General features: G+C 41.0%; 1 protein-coding gene and 1 non-coding gene across 10 annotated transcripts in view; both read left to right on the top strand.

The window, feature by feature from the left end:
* AGK (acylglycerol kinase) overlaps positions 1–18033 on the top strand; it is a 76131-nt gene that overhangs the window by 14441 nt on the left and 43657 nt on the right. For 6 of the 9 annotated variants that reach the window (XM_072762855.1, XM_072762854.1, XM_072762849.1 and 3 more), the window contains exons 3-4: positions 11687–11726; positions 14815–14894. In XM_072762855.1, the coding sequence (XP_072618956.1) occupies positions 11687–11726; positions 14815–14894 (120 nt within the window). The remainder of the gene's footprint in view (positions 1–11686; positions 11727–14814; positions 14895–18033) is intronic. The other 3 variants (XM_072762856.1, XM_072762857.1, XM_072762858.1) reach the window with 1 other exon arrangement.
* Positions 17473–17609, top strand: LOC112907073 (U4 spliceosomal RNA). Its single transcript, XR_003232690.2, has one exon. It is a non-coding gene; the product is annotated as a U4 spliceosomal RNA (small nuclear RNA).

Here is an 18033-nt window from a genome sequence, read left to right as displayed (position 1 = left end):
GAAAAAACTGAGGGACAGCAAGATTAAGTAATTTGTCCAAGGTCACACAGCTAATAAGTATTAGAGCTGTGATTCCAAACCAGCTGGTCCTCATGTTAACCTCTGGAAATGGCTTCTGTGTCTAAGGGAGCATGAGAACGGTGGATAACTGTGAGCCCAGGTTGTCTTCTGCCAATAGCCCCATGAGGCATAGACAGAAATTACAACGTAGTGCTTCAAATCTAGGCCGAGTGGGTCTGGGTCCAAGCTTTCTGTTTGTCACTTGCTGGATATGTGACTTTGGGCAGATTATACCAGGTTGTGAAACTCCACTTTATTCATCCAGATACTATATATCTGACAACATTATTGCCACACTTAGGACTTATAATCACAGCTCCTGGCACAGATTTTAAAAAGCAGTTACTTTTATTAGAGACGTCTGAAGCACTCTGTGCTATGTCCTATTGGAGGGTATAAAGTAAATGTTAGGGATGCCTAAGAAAAAAAAGTATTACTTTAAAGTTTTTTTTATGATGGAAATCTTAATCATATAAAAATTAGAATAGGATAATTAATCCCCAGGTGTCATCACCCATCCTCATTAAATATCAACATTTTAGTAATCTTATTTCTCTACCTTTTTTTTTTTTCTGGAATATTTTAAGACAGATTCCAGAAATTCTAGCTTCTATCATTTATACTTTAATACTTTAATAAGTAAGAGCTTAAAAATCACCACGCTGTTATGATGAACCTAACAAAATTATAAAATTATTTTATGTCCCCTGATATACAGTCTGTTTATATTTTACCTATCCTCCTCAAATTTTGTTTTATGGTTTTATTCAATATCAAAACAAGTTTTCACACATTGCATTAAGTGCCTGTTTCTGAAGCCTCACAAACTCTAACCCCCTCCTCGTTTCGTAGTATATATTTATTTTCAAAACCAGACAGGTCTGCATTTGCCCTGGAGAATTTTTTATACTCGAGGTTTGGCAGATAACTTATGCTGTTCATTCCATGCCTCCGGAGCCCTGTGGGAGCCTGAGGCAAGGAGAAATATCGGTGTCCTGGTTCTCTCTTCAGTTTAGACTGGGATACTGTGTTCATCATGGGTCTTTCGGATTCATTTTGATTTTAAAAATTATTGTATTAAAATATTTGTCTCCTTTGTGTTTTTTGGCCTAAATTTTACCCCCTAGGCAAGTACCTCACTTTCCTCATTTGTAGCCTCAGCCCTGAGTTGTTTAATCTGTTCCTGTGTCTTGTAAAATGGTGATTAGACCCAGATGCTTGTTAGATTTTCGTTATCCAAAGCACAGTTACTCCTGGGAACAGATTAGAAACACAGGTCCCAGGCCCCCAGCCCCCCCCCCCCCCCCCGACCTACTGAGTCCAAATGTTCATTAGATTCAGGTTTAATTTTTTGGTGCAAGAATGCTTCATACATATGTTGCAGTTTTAATTTTTAAACATTATTTATTTTAGAGGGAGAGATGGAGACAGTGTGCTAGCAAGCTGGGGGAGGGGAAAGGCAGAGGGAGAGAGAGAATCTCAAACAGACTAGACTCCATGATGTGTGCAGAGCCCAGTTCGGGGCTTGATCCCATGACCCTGAAACCATAAGCTGAGCCGAAAGCAATGGACACTTAACCAACTGCTCCACCCAGGCACCCCCTGGGTTGTGGACTTCTTACTGTATCACGTCAGAAGGTACATGGTGTTGGGTTGTCCTGTTTTGGGGGATATTGGATTCAGAGGCAATTGGTTTAGTCCACCCATTAGGAAGGGAAAACATTCGCTTCTGAGAGTTACCAGAGCCACATGGTTAACAGAAGGAGTGACCATGTAAGTTAGAATGTCGACTTCACACCTACCAGCTATGCCACATCGCTACGCTTGAATTCCCTGTAATTTGGAGATGGTAGTAGAACTCAGGTTGTCATGCCGATTTCTCTTAGGATGGGGCCAGGCACGGAGGGAGACAAAGCTCTCCATCAGAAATAGCACTTCTTTTCTTCTTCTGGCTTTTCCATCCTTATGGGAGAAAGTATAACAACAAAGATGTGTTTTGAGTTGGGCCTTGAAGTGAGTGGGACAGTGTACTAGGTGAGATTAATGACTGGAGCATAGTCAGAAAATGGAAACTCACAGTGTATTTTTGGAGATTGGCAAAGAGTTTGACTTCGCTATAGATTACAGTTAGATTTTTTCAGTAGGATGGGGGGAAAGCCCAATTATGGAGGTCTTTGTAGGCAGTTTGTAGTATTTGGTGAGCAGTGGAGACTCGGTGAAGATGTTTAAGGGAGAGGAGCGTGCCATGAACAAAGTGGCGCTCAGGAAGCTTAGTCTGGCACCCCTGGGCAAGAGACACTGGAGTGGAGGGTGTGTGAAGGCTGGGGGTGGGGGTGCATTTCAGTAGTGTACGTAGAAGCTAAGAGAGCCAAACCAGAGTGGGGGCATTGGGAGTGGAAAACTAAATGGGCAGAATGAGGCTTGACAGTGTAATATCCGGGCAGAGAGACTTCTGTTTGGTTTGCATTTTGCTCCTTACGTGTTCTGTGACCTTTATCAAGCTACTTAATGCACTTAACCTCTGCACCTCAGTCTCCTTCTGGGGTAATGGGATAATGGGATCTGCCTAGAGGTTAGGTGTAAGGATTAAGTGAGCTGGTGTGTGTCCTAGCAGTACCTGGTACTGTGCCCGGCTCATGGCTTCCCCTTGATAAATGCTAGCCGTTATTATCATTAGATGATGGGCTGGCTGTTTGGTTGAAGGAGGGGAGGAGAAGTCATTTTTTGGTTTCAAGACTAGGATAATTGGTGATACAGAAAGAGGCAAGCCGCCAGGGAGAATTGGTTTACGGAGGAGGTATATTTCTAGTGCCTTTTAGCTATGTTGGGTTTGAGACCCTGACAGCATATCTAGGGGGAAATGTGTTAGATTCCAGGGGTAAATTATGCATGAGCCACACTTGACTAGACCCGTATTACTTCTTTTGGTACAGATTATGGTTTCAGTAATGTCTTGAGCTTCATCTTTCGCTCTCGCGGGGGTTCTGACAAAGCAGATGTTTTACCTTGACATCAGTTCAGATTAGCCTCTGACTTTGCAGTTGGTGGTCCAGGGCCTAGGTGGTTCAGCATGGGAAGAAGGTAGCAGGGCTTTTCTCTTCACGGCTTCTCCTCATTTCACATTCTGTTGCAGTTTTAAGAAAGCAGTTCATATTGCTTTTCAGCCATTTCAAGGTTCTCTCTCTTTCTGCACAAGCTGATGCTAAAGTTTGGGGTATTAATAGGTGCTATTTAAAGAAGCTCATTTATGGGCAATTAAATAACACGCCTGTCAGCTCAGATTTGATAGGGAATAGGGGAACTTTTTTGTAAGCACGATGAAGTTTAATTAAACTCCCTTTCCTTTTAGCTCTTTTGTCATTTTATTTAGAAAACAGATTTCTTCTTTTTAAAAAGAGCTGCACTGCTTCTTTCCCATACGTTTCTTGGTGGTGGTTGGGGTGCGGTAGCGGGGACCGAGATGGAAGGGCAGGAGGTGTATTTAAGTTTTGTTGATTTCACATAATTTTTAGGGCTGTTTCTGTCAGTGGTATTAGCTGCTCCAAGACTGCCAAGACAACAGTCGTAGCTGCTGCTGACACTAACCCCTCTCTAGGTAGTCACTGATAGCTCCATCAGTGCGCATCATGGGGCAGCAGAGACGCTGACCATAGAGGTTGACTAGTTTATGCATCGCTAAGTCAGAAGGTTTGGCCTGTATCCTCGAGCCCAGAGCAAATGCCTCCTTATGCATGTGGTTTATAGAGAACAGCTTGTAACAGCTCTGCCTATGCTTTTCCTCTCGAACAGCTGACCTAACCTCCATGCAATGTTTTCTGCGTTTCCTTTTCCTACGTAAGTAGATGAAAGTACCTTGTAACTTTTCATTTTCATTTAAAAATATTTTTAAAGATTTTATTTATTCATGAGAGACAGAGAGAGAGAGACAGACAAAGGCAGAGAGAGAAGTAGGCTCCATGCAGGGAGCCTGATGTGGGACTTGATCCCGGGACACCGGGATCACGACCTGAGTCAAAGGCAGACGCTCAACTGCTGAGCCACCAGGGATCCCCACCTTGTGTGTAACTTACAGGAGTAGCTATTTTCACTAGATTTTTTATTTCAGCGCTGAGTTACCCATTGTTGTTCCCTGTGGACTTGAGTGACGGACACCTCTTCCTTTTCCTGTATTAGTAAATACAGTCTAAAGATTATGCCCTTGGCTTGCTTTATATTGTTAAAAGAAAAAAAAGGAAGAAAAAATGTTGATCCTCGTATATTATTAAATATACCACTAAGTAAAGCAGTCCATCCAAAGGTACCGTTCGACCTCAAAATTCCTGAATGCAAGTGTGGTGTACTTTTCACTAGCCTGGATGGAAGTGGCACCCTGCACTTGTCCTTTACATTTGGTGGTAGACTTAGCTTTGTTTTTCCTTTGCTAAACTTCACCATCAGCAACAGGGATGACAGAATTTTGATGTTCGCGATTGCTTGCCTGACTTATTTTCTCTCTCCTTTTATGCACTCTAAGGGGCACTGAAATGAAGACAGTCATCACTTAATGTATGGTTATAAGACTTCTTCTTGACCCTTGATACTTTCCTGACATTAAGGAACTTCTTTATTGCATTGTAGTTGGGAGAGGTGAGAAGATACAAATTTCTAAAGTAGCAGATAGCACATCATGGAGAGGCCTGGCGAACAAGAAGGCACTTCCACTGGTTCAGTGGAAGGACCAGACCAGAAGGCCCTAAAATCCTTTCCAAAAGCCATTAACGTCTTTATTGTTCTCCTAGAGGGTGTAACCTATCACACTATCCATTTACTTCTCTCGACTGAGCATTCTTCAGGCCCAGGAGATCCAGCACGCTTCTGCAGTAGACTGCATGTCTTCCTGCTTGGTGACAAGGCTTTCTCTTGGGCAGAGATGAGCAGTATTTCCCCATGTGTGACGTTCCTCACTGCGACAGTCTTTATGTGTTTGGATCGGGAGTTGGGGTGTGGGTGATGCATACTTGACAAAGCTCCCCTGCTCTGCACACAAAGGAATCTCTTCTCTAAGGTTCTTTTCTGCCTGTGCTTTCATTTCCACTTCATCCGGGCTGTTAGGTGGACAACCCATGGGCCCTGCCACTGGTGATATCATGATTAATTATTCTAGGAAGCTCAGATAAGTTGAAGTAGTTGTTATAACCATCTAAACTTGAAATCCATTTTGCGCGAAGCAGAAACTGGGTTTGCGTGCACCAAGGGAAAAGCCGGTGGTAGAAATTGCTGTACAATTTGCCTCTAGACTGTAGTGGGAAATATCTTTTTTGGGAAATAAGATGGATCAATATGATTTTTTTCTTTCCATGTAAAGTTGTTATTGAAATAACAACTTATCTTATTTTGCAGTCCCAAAGTAATAAATAAAACCCATATGGCTCTGAATAAATTGTGAGCATCCCATTTCCTGTGGTAGCAGGCATGTTCGTATTCTTTTAAAGCCTCAGGCAGAGTGACATCAGCAGATTTTTTTCATTTTCTAATCCAGAAGCTTCTGGTTTCTGTCAAAGAACTTGCATTTTAGTACTGAGCAGATAGATCTTCAGGGACCCTTTTTGATGTGACTATGTTTTATTTTTATTTTATTACTTTTTAAAGATTTTATTTATTCATGAGAGACACACAGAGGCAGAGACACAGGCAGAGGGAGAAGCAGGCTCCCTGCGGGGAGCCCAGTGTGGGACTCAATCCCAGGACCCCAGGATCACAACCTGAGCCAAAGGCAGATGCTCAACTACTGAGCCATGCAGGTACCCCAGTGCAACTACCTTTTAAATTGTGTTAAACTTCAATTCTCTTGGGAGGCAGCATGATGTAGTAGAAAGAGCACGGGCTCAGAATTTATATACAGTACTTCTTTTTTTTTGGTAACAGGGTCTTGGGTTCACCTTCACATTCTTGACCGATTAACAGTCTAGAATTTCTGTGATATCAGACTCAGCCACTGGGGCAGTTCTTGTGGTGCTCCCTGGTATACCAAAAGGGGTTCCTCACTGAGCTGTTTACATGGTACTGATTCTATTACCCTGTCCCCAAAAACACACATACATACCCGTGGTTCTTAATCCGGTCAGGTTTTCATGACTGCTCTAGGTCTTCCTTCATCCTCTGCTGCACCACAGCCATTTCTTCTCTTGCCCTTTGGTGGCAGTCACAATTAAAAACTATCCTGGGTGATCCGTTGGTTCGAGAATGCCAGATACTCCTACAAAGAATCACCTTCAATTTTTTCCTGCAGGACAAAGTCTGCCCATGAGCACCGTGAGTCAATCTCTCCTGTTCAAACATTTGCCACTTACTTATTAAATAGTTATTTATTAAGAACCTTTTATCTACAAGACTCTGTGCTGTGTACTGTGGAAGAGAAAATGGTGAATTATCCATGAATTCCAGGCAGTTATAATGAAGGAAAAAAGAGAAGACAAGCAGTTCTGTGTGGGGGGGTAGGTAAGGGGGTGGGTGGTATTGTGTTTGGCCTTCTAGTTTTTAAAAGGGAGAGAGGTTAGAACAATCAGATCCCTGCAGGGGTGAAACTCATTGTGTGTTCTAGGAAGAGCAAAACGTGCAGCCTGCCGAGAGGGAGGGAGGGAGGCAGCATCGAGGGCATGCATGGTGGGGGATAAGGAAGTGATTTTTAATCTCTTTCTTCAGTTATCCACCACATTTTTCTTTTTCTTTCCTTTTCCTTTTTTCTTTTTCTTTTTTTTGCACCCAACACAAGGCTCAAATTCATGACCCCAAGATCAAGCGTCACACGCTCCACTGACTGAGCCAGCCAGGAGCCCCTCAGCACATTTTTCTTTGGTTTTCAGGTGAAGTGCAGTATCAGTGTACTTAAGATTCATCTGGTGTTCTGTTGTCTATCCCAGGACTCAGGGCATCTCTTCCTGCTGCTTCCTGTCTCTTCACGTAGATAATCCGCTCCGCTCTCAGCCCACTATCACCACATGTATCTTTAGTCAGGATCACTGTCTGGAATTCCAGACATGTCTTTCCAGTTGTCCCCTGGACACCTCCACCTGGACTCACCACTGTCTCAGATCTACAGATCCAGAACAAACCCTGGTTTCCTCCCTCCTGGACCTGTACCTCGTACTGTATTCTGTCTCTGAGTGTTACCACCTTCTGCCAAGGGCTCAGTAGAAAAATGTGGACACTGCCTTTGACCCCTCCCTTCCTTTCAGTCCCCACAGGTCAGCCCTTAAGTTTGCCTCCTAAATACCAGTTGCCTCTGTCCTCTCCTCGATCCTGGTTCCAGGGGTCATTATGTCAGCATCCCTCACATGCGTTCCCGAAGAACCCACCCTGGTCTCCCTAGATCGTCTTGCCTTGACCATGGCCAACCTCACAATGCAACCAGAGTAGTCCTTCTAACATCACAGATCTTTCTAAAACCCTCTCGTGGTTTCTTACGGCCCTTGGGGTAAAGTCCCAATTCCTTAAATAGCTTAAAAGGCCACTGATGGCCTGGCTGGGTCTCTGCCCTCCTCTTGAATGGTTTCTTCCGTGGCAGGCTGCCTCTGGCTGTCTTGAGCTACTTTCCATTGCCTGTATGGGCCTGTCCTCTCAGCTTCCTACAGTCTATTCCTTTGCCCATGTTCTCCTCCCTGTTTTTGCCCTGCCACTTCTAATTTCTCCCCTGGATTTACATTTCACTGTCCTTTCCTATAAAATGCCTTCTCTAATTCCCCCAAGGCTAGGTTAGCTATTCCTAAGTGGGCCCCCATTATGGAACACATAAAAGTCACATCACATTATGACTGCCTGTTGGATTGTCTTTTTTCCCTTCTAAACTGTAAACTTCATGAGGATGGGGAATCTTGGGTTTATTCATCGGTATATCCTCGATGCCCAGCAGAGTGCCTGGCACTTCATTTGTCAAGAAACACATCTTTTATTTTATCACTGATAGTTGCTGTTCTTGCCACTAGATCCTAAGCTGCTTTGGGTCAGGACCAAATCTGGGTCATTGTACCATACCCAGCACTTTGTGTTAAGTGAGTTTATTTCGCCTGCTACTTTTGGGAGCTTTGTTGCACTTGAACTTATTAAAAAAAAATTGTATGAATGTAAACTTTAAAAATTAGATGAGATTAAGAAGTAATGTGATTAATGAATGTGCTATAAAGTGTATATGCTAACGAGCATTGTACAATCAGTATTGTCTGAAGTTAAGAAATAGCATTAGAGCATGTATTTCAGGGTCAAGTCAGCATGGGTTTGAATTCTAGTCTACTATTGAGTAACATGGTGAATTTGGGCAAGTCTTTTCCTTCTCTGAGCCTTAACTTCTTCATACATAAAATGAGAATGCCTGTCTTGCAAGGCAAAAAAAAAGGTTAAAGGTATTTGAGAAAAACTGTCATAGTATCTGACACATAGGAGTTGCTCTTTGAATTTCAACTTATTTTCTCTTTTATTCCAAAAGAAAGCTGCCTTTCTTGAAACATTTTTGGAATTTCTTTTTTGAAATAGTTTTCAGAACTGGCTATAGACCATCAGAATATATCAATGGGAGAGATCTTTTTTTCTTTGAGGATATGTTTGATTTTTAGAAACACCTTGGTTCAGAGAGCAAGATCAAGATGGCTAATACCATTTTTGATATTTAAAAAAATTAAGTATGATTATAATGAGATTTTCTTTTGTAGAATTTAAATTGGTACATAGTCTAGCTTTCTCACAGGTGGCACTGACAGCCTATTCCATCTGGCACATTAAAATCCAGGGAATTAATTTTAAAGGAATCTTTTGATTTTTGAATAGCACTCTGATAAATCAAGGAGTATTAGCAAGCTCAAGAGAACTGAAGTCTTTAATTATATACTTAATCACAAGTTAACATTCAAAATTTTACTTCTATCCGGAAAGAATGTAGGAAAAAGTGATCCAAGGTGCTCTATTGTGTGTATTTGGGGCCATTCTCTTTTCATCTAGGCCCACAGGAATCCATGTGGCTGAAATGCAGTAAGGAAGGTGGTGTGTTACTAATGACCCAGAGGAGCCTGGCACTTTCAGAGGCCTGCCCCTAGTTGGAGGGGAGGAGCCAGCTGGGGGAAATGGACAGGAATGAACAGGCAGGTATGTAGCTTTCGTAGCAGTATGGAGGGCTTGTATGGAATAATCTTTAGGATATGTTCATCGTAGAAGAGAACTGGAGGCACAGGTTGTTTATAGGAAAAATACAGGCATTGTTTGGAGGAGCACAGTTCTGTGTGGTTCCGTGTGGTGGTAGTGGTACCTCCAGGGCCAGTGTGGAAGCTGGATTGGGGATTAGCTTAGTACAAGAGGATCTGGTGACAATGCTCAGGTTACTACTAGGAGACTAGTTTTATTTGGTGATCTAGTGGTTACTAAGAATTTAGTATTTTACCTTATTGTATAGAGGTCATGAATGTGAGGGGTCAAAGTCACCTATAAAGGGTTGTTGACATGTTAATTATCTTTAAATATTTTATTGCTCTGTACTTTGAATTAATTAGCCTCATCTTGTCTGCATGTGTAAAATCTATGTAATTGTTGATGATTCCCTGAGAGCAGTTGACAGCATTTGGATAGAAATGCAAAACATGCATATTTGTGAATCTCAGGTGGCGGAAGAGAGAAAAGCTTATGTACCTCTCCTTTGCCTCCAGGGTAGTAGTGGGGCAACATCACTCAGTCAGGTGGGGAGCCTGGCAGTTAAAGTGGCTTGTGGACTTGTCTTCACAAGGGATTAGTCTCCCTAAAATGTCTGTTATAGAACAGCATGCACTTTTGAGGTATGGTGTCATTATAATTTTAATAGAACGTTGTTCTTAGGTTTCAGACGGGCAGTATTTTTTAAATTAAATTTTAATTCCAATGTAGTTAACGTAGTGTTCTATTAGTTTGAGGTGTACAGTAGAGTGATTCAATAGTTCCATGCATCACCCAGTGGCTCCTCACAAGTGCCCTCCTTCATCCGCAACACCTATTACCCCATCCCCCAATCCACCTCCCTTCTGGTAACCATCAATTTGTTCTCTGTAGTTAAGAGTCTGTTTCTTGACTTCTCTCTCTTTTCTTTCCCTTTGCTAGTTTTGATTCTTAAATCCCACAGATGAGTGAAATCCTGTGGTATCTGTCTTGCTCTGACTGGCCTACCTCAGCATTATACTCTCTAGCTGTATCCATGTCCTTGCAAATGGCAAGATTTCACCCTTTTTAATGGCTGAATAATATTCCATTGTGTGTGTATACATATAATATATATACAGCATCTTCTTTGTTCATCAATTGATGGACACTTAGGCTGTTTCCATAATTTGGCTATTGTTGATAATGCTGCTATATAAACCTAGGGGGTCTATGTATCCCCTTTGAATTAAGTGTTTTCCTATTCTTTGAGTAAATACCCACAGATGGGCAGCAGTGATCCTTCCCCACACTTGATGCTTTCTTGTTAAAACTGACTGCTCTGTGCCATCATTTAAAAAAGAACCCTTTTCTCCTTTTAATTCTTTCCTATAAATTGTTTATTGGCTTATTTTTTTAACCATCATTAACCAGGTCGAAGTTACTGTCTTAGCAATGCCAGCAACACGCCTTAAAGTTGATTCTTTCGAGGAGAAGATTCTGGCACCTGGTGGGCAATCAGTCATTTAAGGTGTTCTTACAGTATAAATGGCATAAACACACTTTAGGAACCTTTATGTTACATAGACGAACATTTTTCTGATCAAATGTTTTCATTTTGCAAGCAAAATTTCACCTCATACCAAAATTTCTCACTTGTGCTATAATTGAGTATCTATCAGTGATATAAAAAAATAAGAGATTTAGATAACATAGTAGCAGAAGCAACTAAACATCAAATTTATTTCTGGCAAATGACCTGAGAAATTTCCACTGGATAAGAAAAATGCAGTATATGTGCATCAGTCTTCTGTTGCTTCACTAACAAATTCCCTCAAGCCTCGTGATTTCACACGATACGCATCTATTAACTTACGGTTCTGTGGGTTCCAAGTCCAACATAGGTCTTACTGGGCTAAAGTCAAGGTGTTGACAAGGACTGCATTCCTTCTGAAGGCTCTAGAAGAGAAACATTTCCTTCTTTTCCAGCTTCTAGAGAGTACTCCCATTCCATGACTTGAGACCTCCTTCCGTCCTTAGCACCAGCAGGCTTGCACCTTTCTGGCACTTTTTCCACGGTCACATTTGCTGCTCATCTCAGCCAGGAAAGTTTTCTGTGCTTTTAAGGACCCTTGTGATGAGGTTAGGCTTCCCTACATAATCCAGGATTATCTTCCTATCTCCAGATCCTAAAGTTAATCACGTCTGTAAACCCCCTTTGCATGTGAGGTAACATATTTTCAGGTTCTGGGGATGGGGATGTCGACATCTTGGAGGGAGGGTATTTTGCCTACCATTCTATAGGGATACCTAACATGGATATCACTCAGTACTTTTCACGTGTATCCATGGTTTGTCACAGGTCTTTAACAAATTTTCATTTGGATATTTCATAGAGAAGAGTTGTGCCTATTTAAAAAAGAAAAAGAAAAGTTTTATTTGTTTGGATCTTAACCTGCTTATTAAAGCTAATATTCATTCTCTTTGTTTACTTTGATAGTGACAACCTGCTAAGGAGAGCAGCCTGTCAAGAAGCTCAGGTAATGTCATTTAGCATGCTAAAATTAAAACCCGCTTTATCTCCATTGTGCAGAAAACTCCAGCTATTCTGGGGGACCTGCGTGGTGCCTTGCATCAGTGCAGTTTCGGATTTTTTTTTTTTTTTCCCTACTATCAGGGGATGAGTCAGGCGGAGAGCCAGCTCTGAACAGAGCGTGAGGAAGTTAACCATCTGGTGAAGAGCAGTTCTAACGCCCACCCCTTTAGACTTGTTTACTTCTGGATTAGTCCTAAGAACACATACATGGGCTGGTTGGAGCTCTGGGAATTTGTTCATGTCGGTGGTTGTCCTTAAAGATCGGGCCGAGCCTCGAGTCTTCCCTGATCCCAATAACCCCCAAGGATTTCCTTTCGGAACAGGTGTTACCTCTTAAAGTCGAATCTTCTTAAAGCTGTTGATTGATATTTTTAAAGCCTGTCTGTTCAGCACAGTCGATTCATACCACGTGTGCATTGTTCTCCCAGGCCCATGATACTGTGCTTAAATATTCATGTATCTGGCTGTATTAATTATAGCTGAATTATAAATCCTTCTGAGTTTAAGACCACATTTTTGTTCTTTCTCTCCAAGTTTATATGTTATGCCTTGCAGGTGAATTTCCACAACCGAGTTGCTTTTTTGTTGTATGTCATTTAAGCTTATAATATCAGAACTACCAAAAAAGAAACCTGAAGTAAAAAACGACAAAGGTCTGATGTATTTAGTGAAAGGAGGTGGGTGACAGACCTCAGGTTTGTTACCAAAATGCTTCCATGGATGATGATGATGACAATAGATGCTATTAATACATTCTTTACTTTGGTGGCAATCTGACTGTTCTAAATCTGTGTTTTAAGAATTCGATTACTTTTCCATTTGTTTATCTCCTATGTCTCTGCTGTTGTGAAAATGAATGATCCTGGGACGCCCGGGTGGCTCAGTGGTTGAGCATCTGCCTTTGGCTCAGGCTGTGATCCTGGAGACCCGGGATCGAGTCCCACATCAGGCTCCCTGCATGGAGCCTGCTTCTCCCTCTGCCTGTGTCTCTGCCTCTCTCTCTCTCTCTCTCTGTCTCTCATGAATAAATAAATAAAATCCTTATTTTTAAAAAAGAAAATGAATGATCCCCACCCCAAGGAGCAGTGATCCCCACTGGAAAAGCTTGGGAGGGGAACCTTTTCTTGGTCTCCCTAAGGAAGAGTGTCACAGGGTCCTCTCCTTGTGAAGGAAATGCCTCCTCCCTCTGCTCTGAGTGCCATTTCATCCTTTCTCAGAGACTCTTCCTCTTCTTGCTGCTCGCTCTTGTATATTTACCTCTTCCCCTGCCTCTAGTTCTTTCCTTCTCAGCACCCATGGAGCTCCTTCCATCTGGCAAATGGAAGTAAATTCATCCTTGGAGCCTACTCTACTTACTTTTCCTGTTTATGGCTTCCCTTTACAGTCTAAATTCTTAAAAGAATGATTTTTTTTAATCTCACATAAACTCAATTCATTGTAGTCTTACGTAAGCTCCTTAACGCACCATAAACCTGAGCTGAGAGTTGCGGGTAAATAAGAACTGTAGAGACTAGGAAACCAGGACAAAGGAGAATAATCTGGAACTGTAGATCTGGACTCTGGTAGGTCAGAGAAACTGGCTAACTGAATAATTTCTGGCTACATTCCAGAAGTACGGATAACAAAAGAACACATTACAGTGTTTGGAGATTTGGCAGCAAAATATTAAGGTTGAATTCAGTAAAAGTGATGACAGAGTAGAAATTATAATGTACCAGAAATCTTCACAAAGAAACAGGATATCTACCTGAAGCATTCAGAAAAAGTGTATTTTTTTAAAGCAAGAAATAGACCGTGGTGAGAACGGCTCTCTGGTGGACTGTCAGGGAGGTGGTGGTCACTTAATAAAAGGGCCACTTCATAAAAATCATGGTAGAGCTCATTTTTTTCTCCTGTCTTTACTTTGTGCTTCCATACCGGAGTTCTGCCTCCTTGGCCGTGACCTGCTCCCCACCATCAAAGACTCCACATTTTGACTCTGGTGCTTTCCTACTTCTTTCTGTCTGGTGGCCTTCCCCAGTCCAGGTGGATTAGCAGTGCTCACGTTCGTTCCTATTTTGACTCTGCACCTCTGTTTCTGTGCACCTCCTTTAACTGATTCTCAGAGCTGACAAAGTAGAAGTTGGGGTTTTGGAACTAGATATAAATACTAGGCTGATAATTTATTAACTATGTGACTTTGAGGGACTTAATCTTTCTGAATCTTGGTTTTCTAAACTTTTGAAATGAGGACATTTAATTACCTCCTAAGTTTCTGAGAGCTAAGAATAATGTGCAGGAGAGCAGCAAATACTAGGTGCTTAGTAAATATTAATTATATTTCCTTCCCTTGCCAGTTGATGTTGTTTATTATTATTATTTATTTATTTCAAGTCTTTAAAGTCTAGTTAGTTAACATATATGGTAAAATTGGTTTCAAGAGTAGAATGTAGTGATTCATCACTTCCGTACAATACCCAGGAAGTATTGTTAAATACTCATCACAAGTGCCCTCATTAATCCCCTAGTTGATGCTATTTAGTTATCAAGTTATATAAGGCTGTAAAGAGGAGGAGGCAAATAGATTATTAGGTTTATTTTTTATATGTATGAAAATTAATTAGTAACACAAAGGTTCTTTATGAATAAGCTTTAGTAATAAATTGAAGGAGAAAAAGGTTATATTCTGAAGACTAAGGACAGTTGGATTAAACTTCCCTTTTGCTAGACTGTGGCCTTGCTGGTTATGTGTTTATAATAGGCCTAGCCATGTCTTGTAGAGAAAAGAAAAGCTACTTATCTCTAGTAGATGAAGCAGGTTTTTAAAAAATTATTATTATTATAAAAATTTTAGCTGATTATCATTAAATAATGGTAGACTTGGTGATGGTTCATGGTATTTTTGTCAATATGAAATCATGAAAGGATATTTTAACCCCCAGGGTACATACCATGTCTTCTGGAAGTAGATTTCTTTGTAATGAAAGAATATATGTAATCACTAACTGAATATAAAGGACATTTGCTGAAAACTTTCCTTTCTTCCTTCCTAGGTGTTTGGCAATCAACTCATTCCTCCCAATGCACAAGTGAAGAAGGCAACGGTGTTTCTCAACCCTGCAGCTTGCAGAGGGTAGTTCAGTTTGTGGTTTGTCACATAAAGTTTTCCTGAGGGGGGAGAAAGTCACAGAATATCAGGCGGCTAGTTGGATTGCATGGAATTGGAAAAAGTAGGTTCAGTACTCGTTTAGCAATGAGATTAATTTGTAATGGAGAAAGAGCAGTTAATGAGCTATAACTGTAAAGTTAACTGATGCTTAGCAAAATTGTCTAATTGAAGTTTAATAAAAATTCCAGAATTAGGGGCACTTGGATGGCTCATCTGGTTGGGTGGCCAGCTCTTGGTTTCGGCTCAGGTCATGATCTCAGGGTCCTGGGTTGGAGGCCTAGTGTTGGGCTGCCTGGGGTGGGGTGCTGGGGGGTGGTTTGCTTTAGGATTCTCTCACTCATTTCCTCTGCCCCACCCCCCAAATAAGTAAATAAATAAATCTTAAAAAAATTCCCAGAATTAATACTCTCAAGTGAATCTCACCTGCTTGTGACAGCTCCTGCTATTGTGATCTACGTAATTGGGCCTTGGGGGTGCCTGGGTGGCTCTGTGGTTGAGTATCTGTCTTTGGCTCAGGTCGTGATCCCCAGGTAGTGAGATGGAGTCCCTGTATCAGGCTCCCTGCAGGGAACCTGCTTCTCCTTCTGCCTATGTCTCTGCCTCTTTCTGTGTCTTTCATGAATAAACAAACAAACAAAATATATTAAAAAAAATAATTGGGCCTTCTCTGTCCAGGATGTTCCATGGTAACCCAGAGCATTGATAGGCTTGTGAAGTCAGAAACATTCTTTCCAAAAGGAATGAGCCTTGAGCTAGATCTTAGAGGTCAGCAGAGGGAGAACACTTAGTCTTCCTGACTGAGGAAATGGCCCAGGGGGTCGGGGGCCTAGCCTTAGGAGTAACTAGGTATGTCCCTTGCTGTGTCACTGGCCAGTCTGTGACCTGCTCTAGCTGGCCTGGAAGAGTTGTGTGAAGGAATTGTGGGAATTTAGGTGTAAAGAAGAGTTGGGACTTTGGTGGATAATCATGTGTTTATGTTCACTTACATATCTGGTGCAGAATGTTGAAAGTGGGGGAGGCTGTATGTGTGTGTAGCAGGGCAGAGGGTCCGTGGAAATTCTCTAATTTCTGCTCATTTTTACTCTGAACTTAAAAACTGCTCTAAAAAATAAAGTCTATAAATTTTTAAAAAGTACCATAAGCAAAAAAAAAAAAAGTTTCAATATTACTTGCTATTCTCATTCAGTTGGAGAAGTGAATAAAAGAGACCTTGAAGGCTTTTAGAGGAAATCATTTAAAACTTAAAATTATTTTCTAAAAAGCATAAGAATGAAAAGTTTGTATGTGAGGTGGGGAGGTGAGTAATAGCTTTTATTATCCCTAGTGACCAGAACAATTCTTTTTGTCTTTGCTGAGGATCGGAAAATTAATAAATATGTATTAGGTTGGATTCTAGAGATCAAAGTCAAATGATGTCAAGATATTAAGAACAACAAAGACTAGTTGGGACCAGCTTTTAAGTGGTCTTGTGTAAGATGCAGGGTTTCTGAAATAAGTTTCTCTAGTAATTTTAGATAGTATGGATTTACAAATAAAAACACAAATCATACCTTTTTTTGGGGGGGGTGGGGGGTGTTGAGTGAGAGCCTGAGCAGGAAGGGGCAGAGTGGGGAGAGGGAGGGAGAGACAGAATCCTAAGCTGGCTTCATACCCAGCATGGGGCCTGATACAGGGCTGTCTCACAACCCCCAAGATCATGATCTGAGCTGAAATTGAGAGATGCTTAACACCAAGATCATGATCTGAGCTGAAGCTGAGAGCCACCCAGGCGCCGCATGCCTTATTTTAAATTCTGCGGTTTAAGGTATTTGTCTATAGATTGTCTAAACTGGCTCTGGGACACTGCCTAATCGAATCCTACTGGACTGGCTTTGTTAGAGCCACCTCCCTCCCCCATAAACACACCAATCTTAATGCCTATTGATCATTCTTGTTTAATAACCAACACATGAACAGGTTGTCACAGTATCTAAGATAATTAAACAATGGGGGAGCTAGCACAGCGTTTGAGGGATCGGACGTGTATACTCTTTGTAATATGGGAATTACTGGACTTAAATCCTCAGTATGCTCATCTGTAAAGTGGGAAAAGTAATAGTTCATACCTTATAAATTTGCCATATAGAATAGGTGCCTTTGTAGTTAAGCGAGATAATCTGCCTATGACATGTTCAGCATTTCTACTTCATGGTAAGCACTGGATGAAAGGAACATAAGCGACATGTTGGCTAGGTTCAAAGCATTCTCTCCTTTCCTCCCCCATTCTTCCCAAAAGTGCTTGTGCCTCTGGCTACTTTAATATAACTGTTCTAGCTATTTCTTTAGAGACCTGTTAGTTAGGAACTTGCTAATTCTGATAGAGAAAAATTTATGACCGTTGGTTTAAGTTATAATCTGTCATTTTAAGTTCCTACTTACAAGGGATAATTACGTTAAAAAATAAACTTTTTCAGAACAGTTTTAGGTTCTGTTTACATTTTTACATATAAATGTGTGGGCATTTTTAAAGGTGAATTACTGTTTAAAAGTATAGCATTTTTTTAGCTTTGTGCAGTGGCAGTATCGTAGCCAATGAGGTTTATCCGAGGCGCGCTTGTTGCTAATTAATAGTATATCATTTTTATCTTTTAAAGTGAGGCTATGGAAAGTCTTCTAAAATTATTGTCCCCTTTTGCAAGGTGAATCCTTGCATGCTTCTAGGTGTCAGCCACTCTGAAACTCTCCAGCATGTTTTTTTTCCTAAAGCTTTCACTATTTAATTGCACTATTTTTGTCATCTTGGCTCTACTCTAACATATAATATATAATTCATCATGTAGCTATTTCATTATGTAGTACTGGTTTAAAGCTACATAGGCGCTTTAAGAAATAAGATAATTGTGTGTTTAGCATTAATAAATAATACATTAAGAAGTAATTATTTTTGTGTGTGTATGTGGACCTGGAAATTGCAGTAGGTATATAAACTTTGTATTTAGCCCTAGTGCTATCTCACCATTAATTATATAATAAATAATGCATTTCTTACTGGTAACACTTGTTTTTCAATCTTTTATATGGAACATTGGAATTTTAGACATTTTCCATAGCCGTGGCATCACAC

This window comes from Vulpes vulpes, chromosome 7 (assembly GCF_048418805.1).
Source record: "Vulpes vulpes isolate BD-2025 chromosome 7, VulVul3, whole genome shotgun sequence".
Taxonomy (NCBI): Eukaryota; Metazoa; Chordata; class Mammalia; order Carnivora; family Canidae; genus Vulpes; species Vulpes vulpes.
This window is presented reverse-complemented; position numbering and strand designations above follow the sequence as displayed.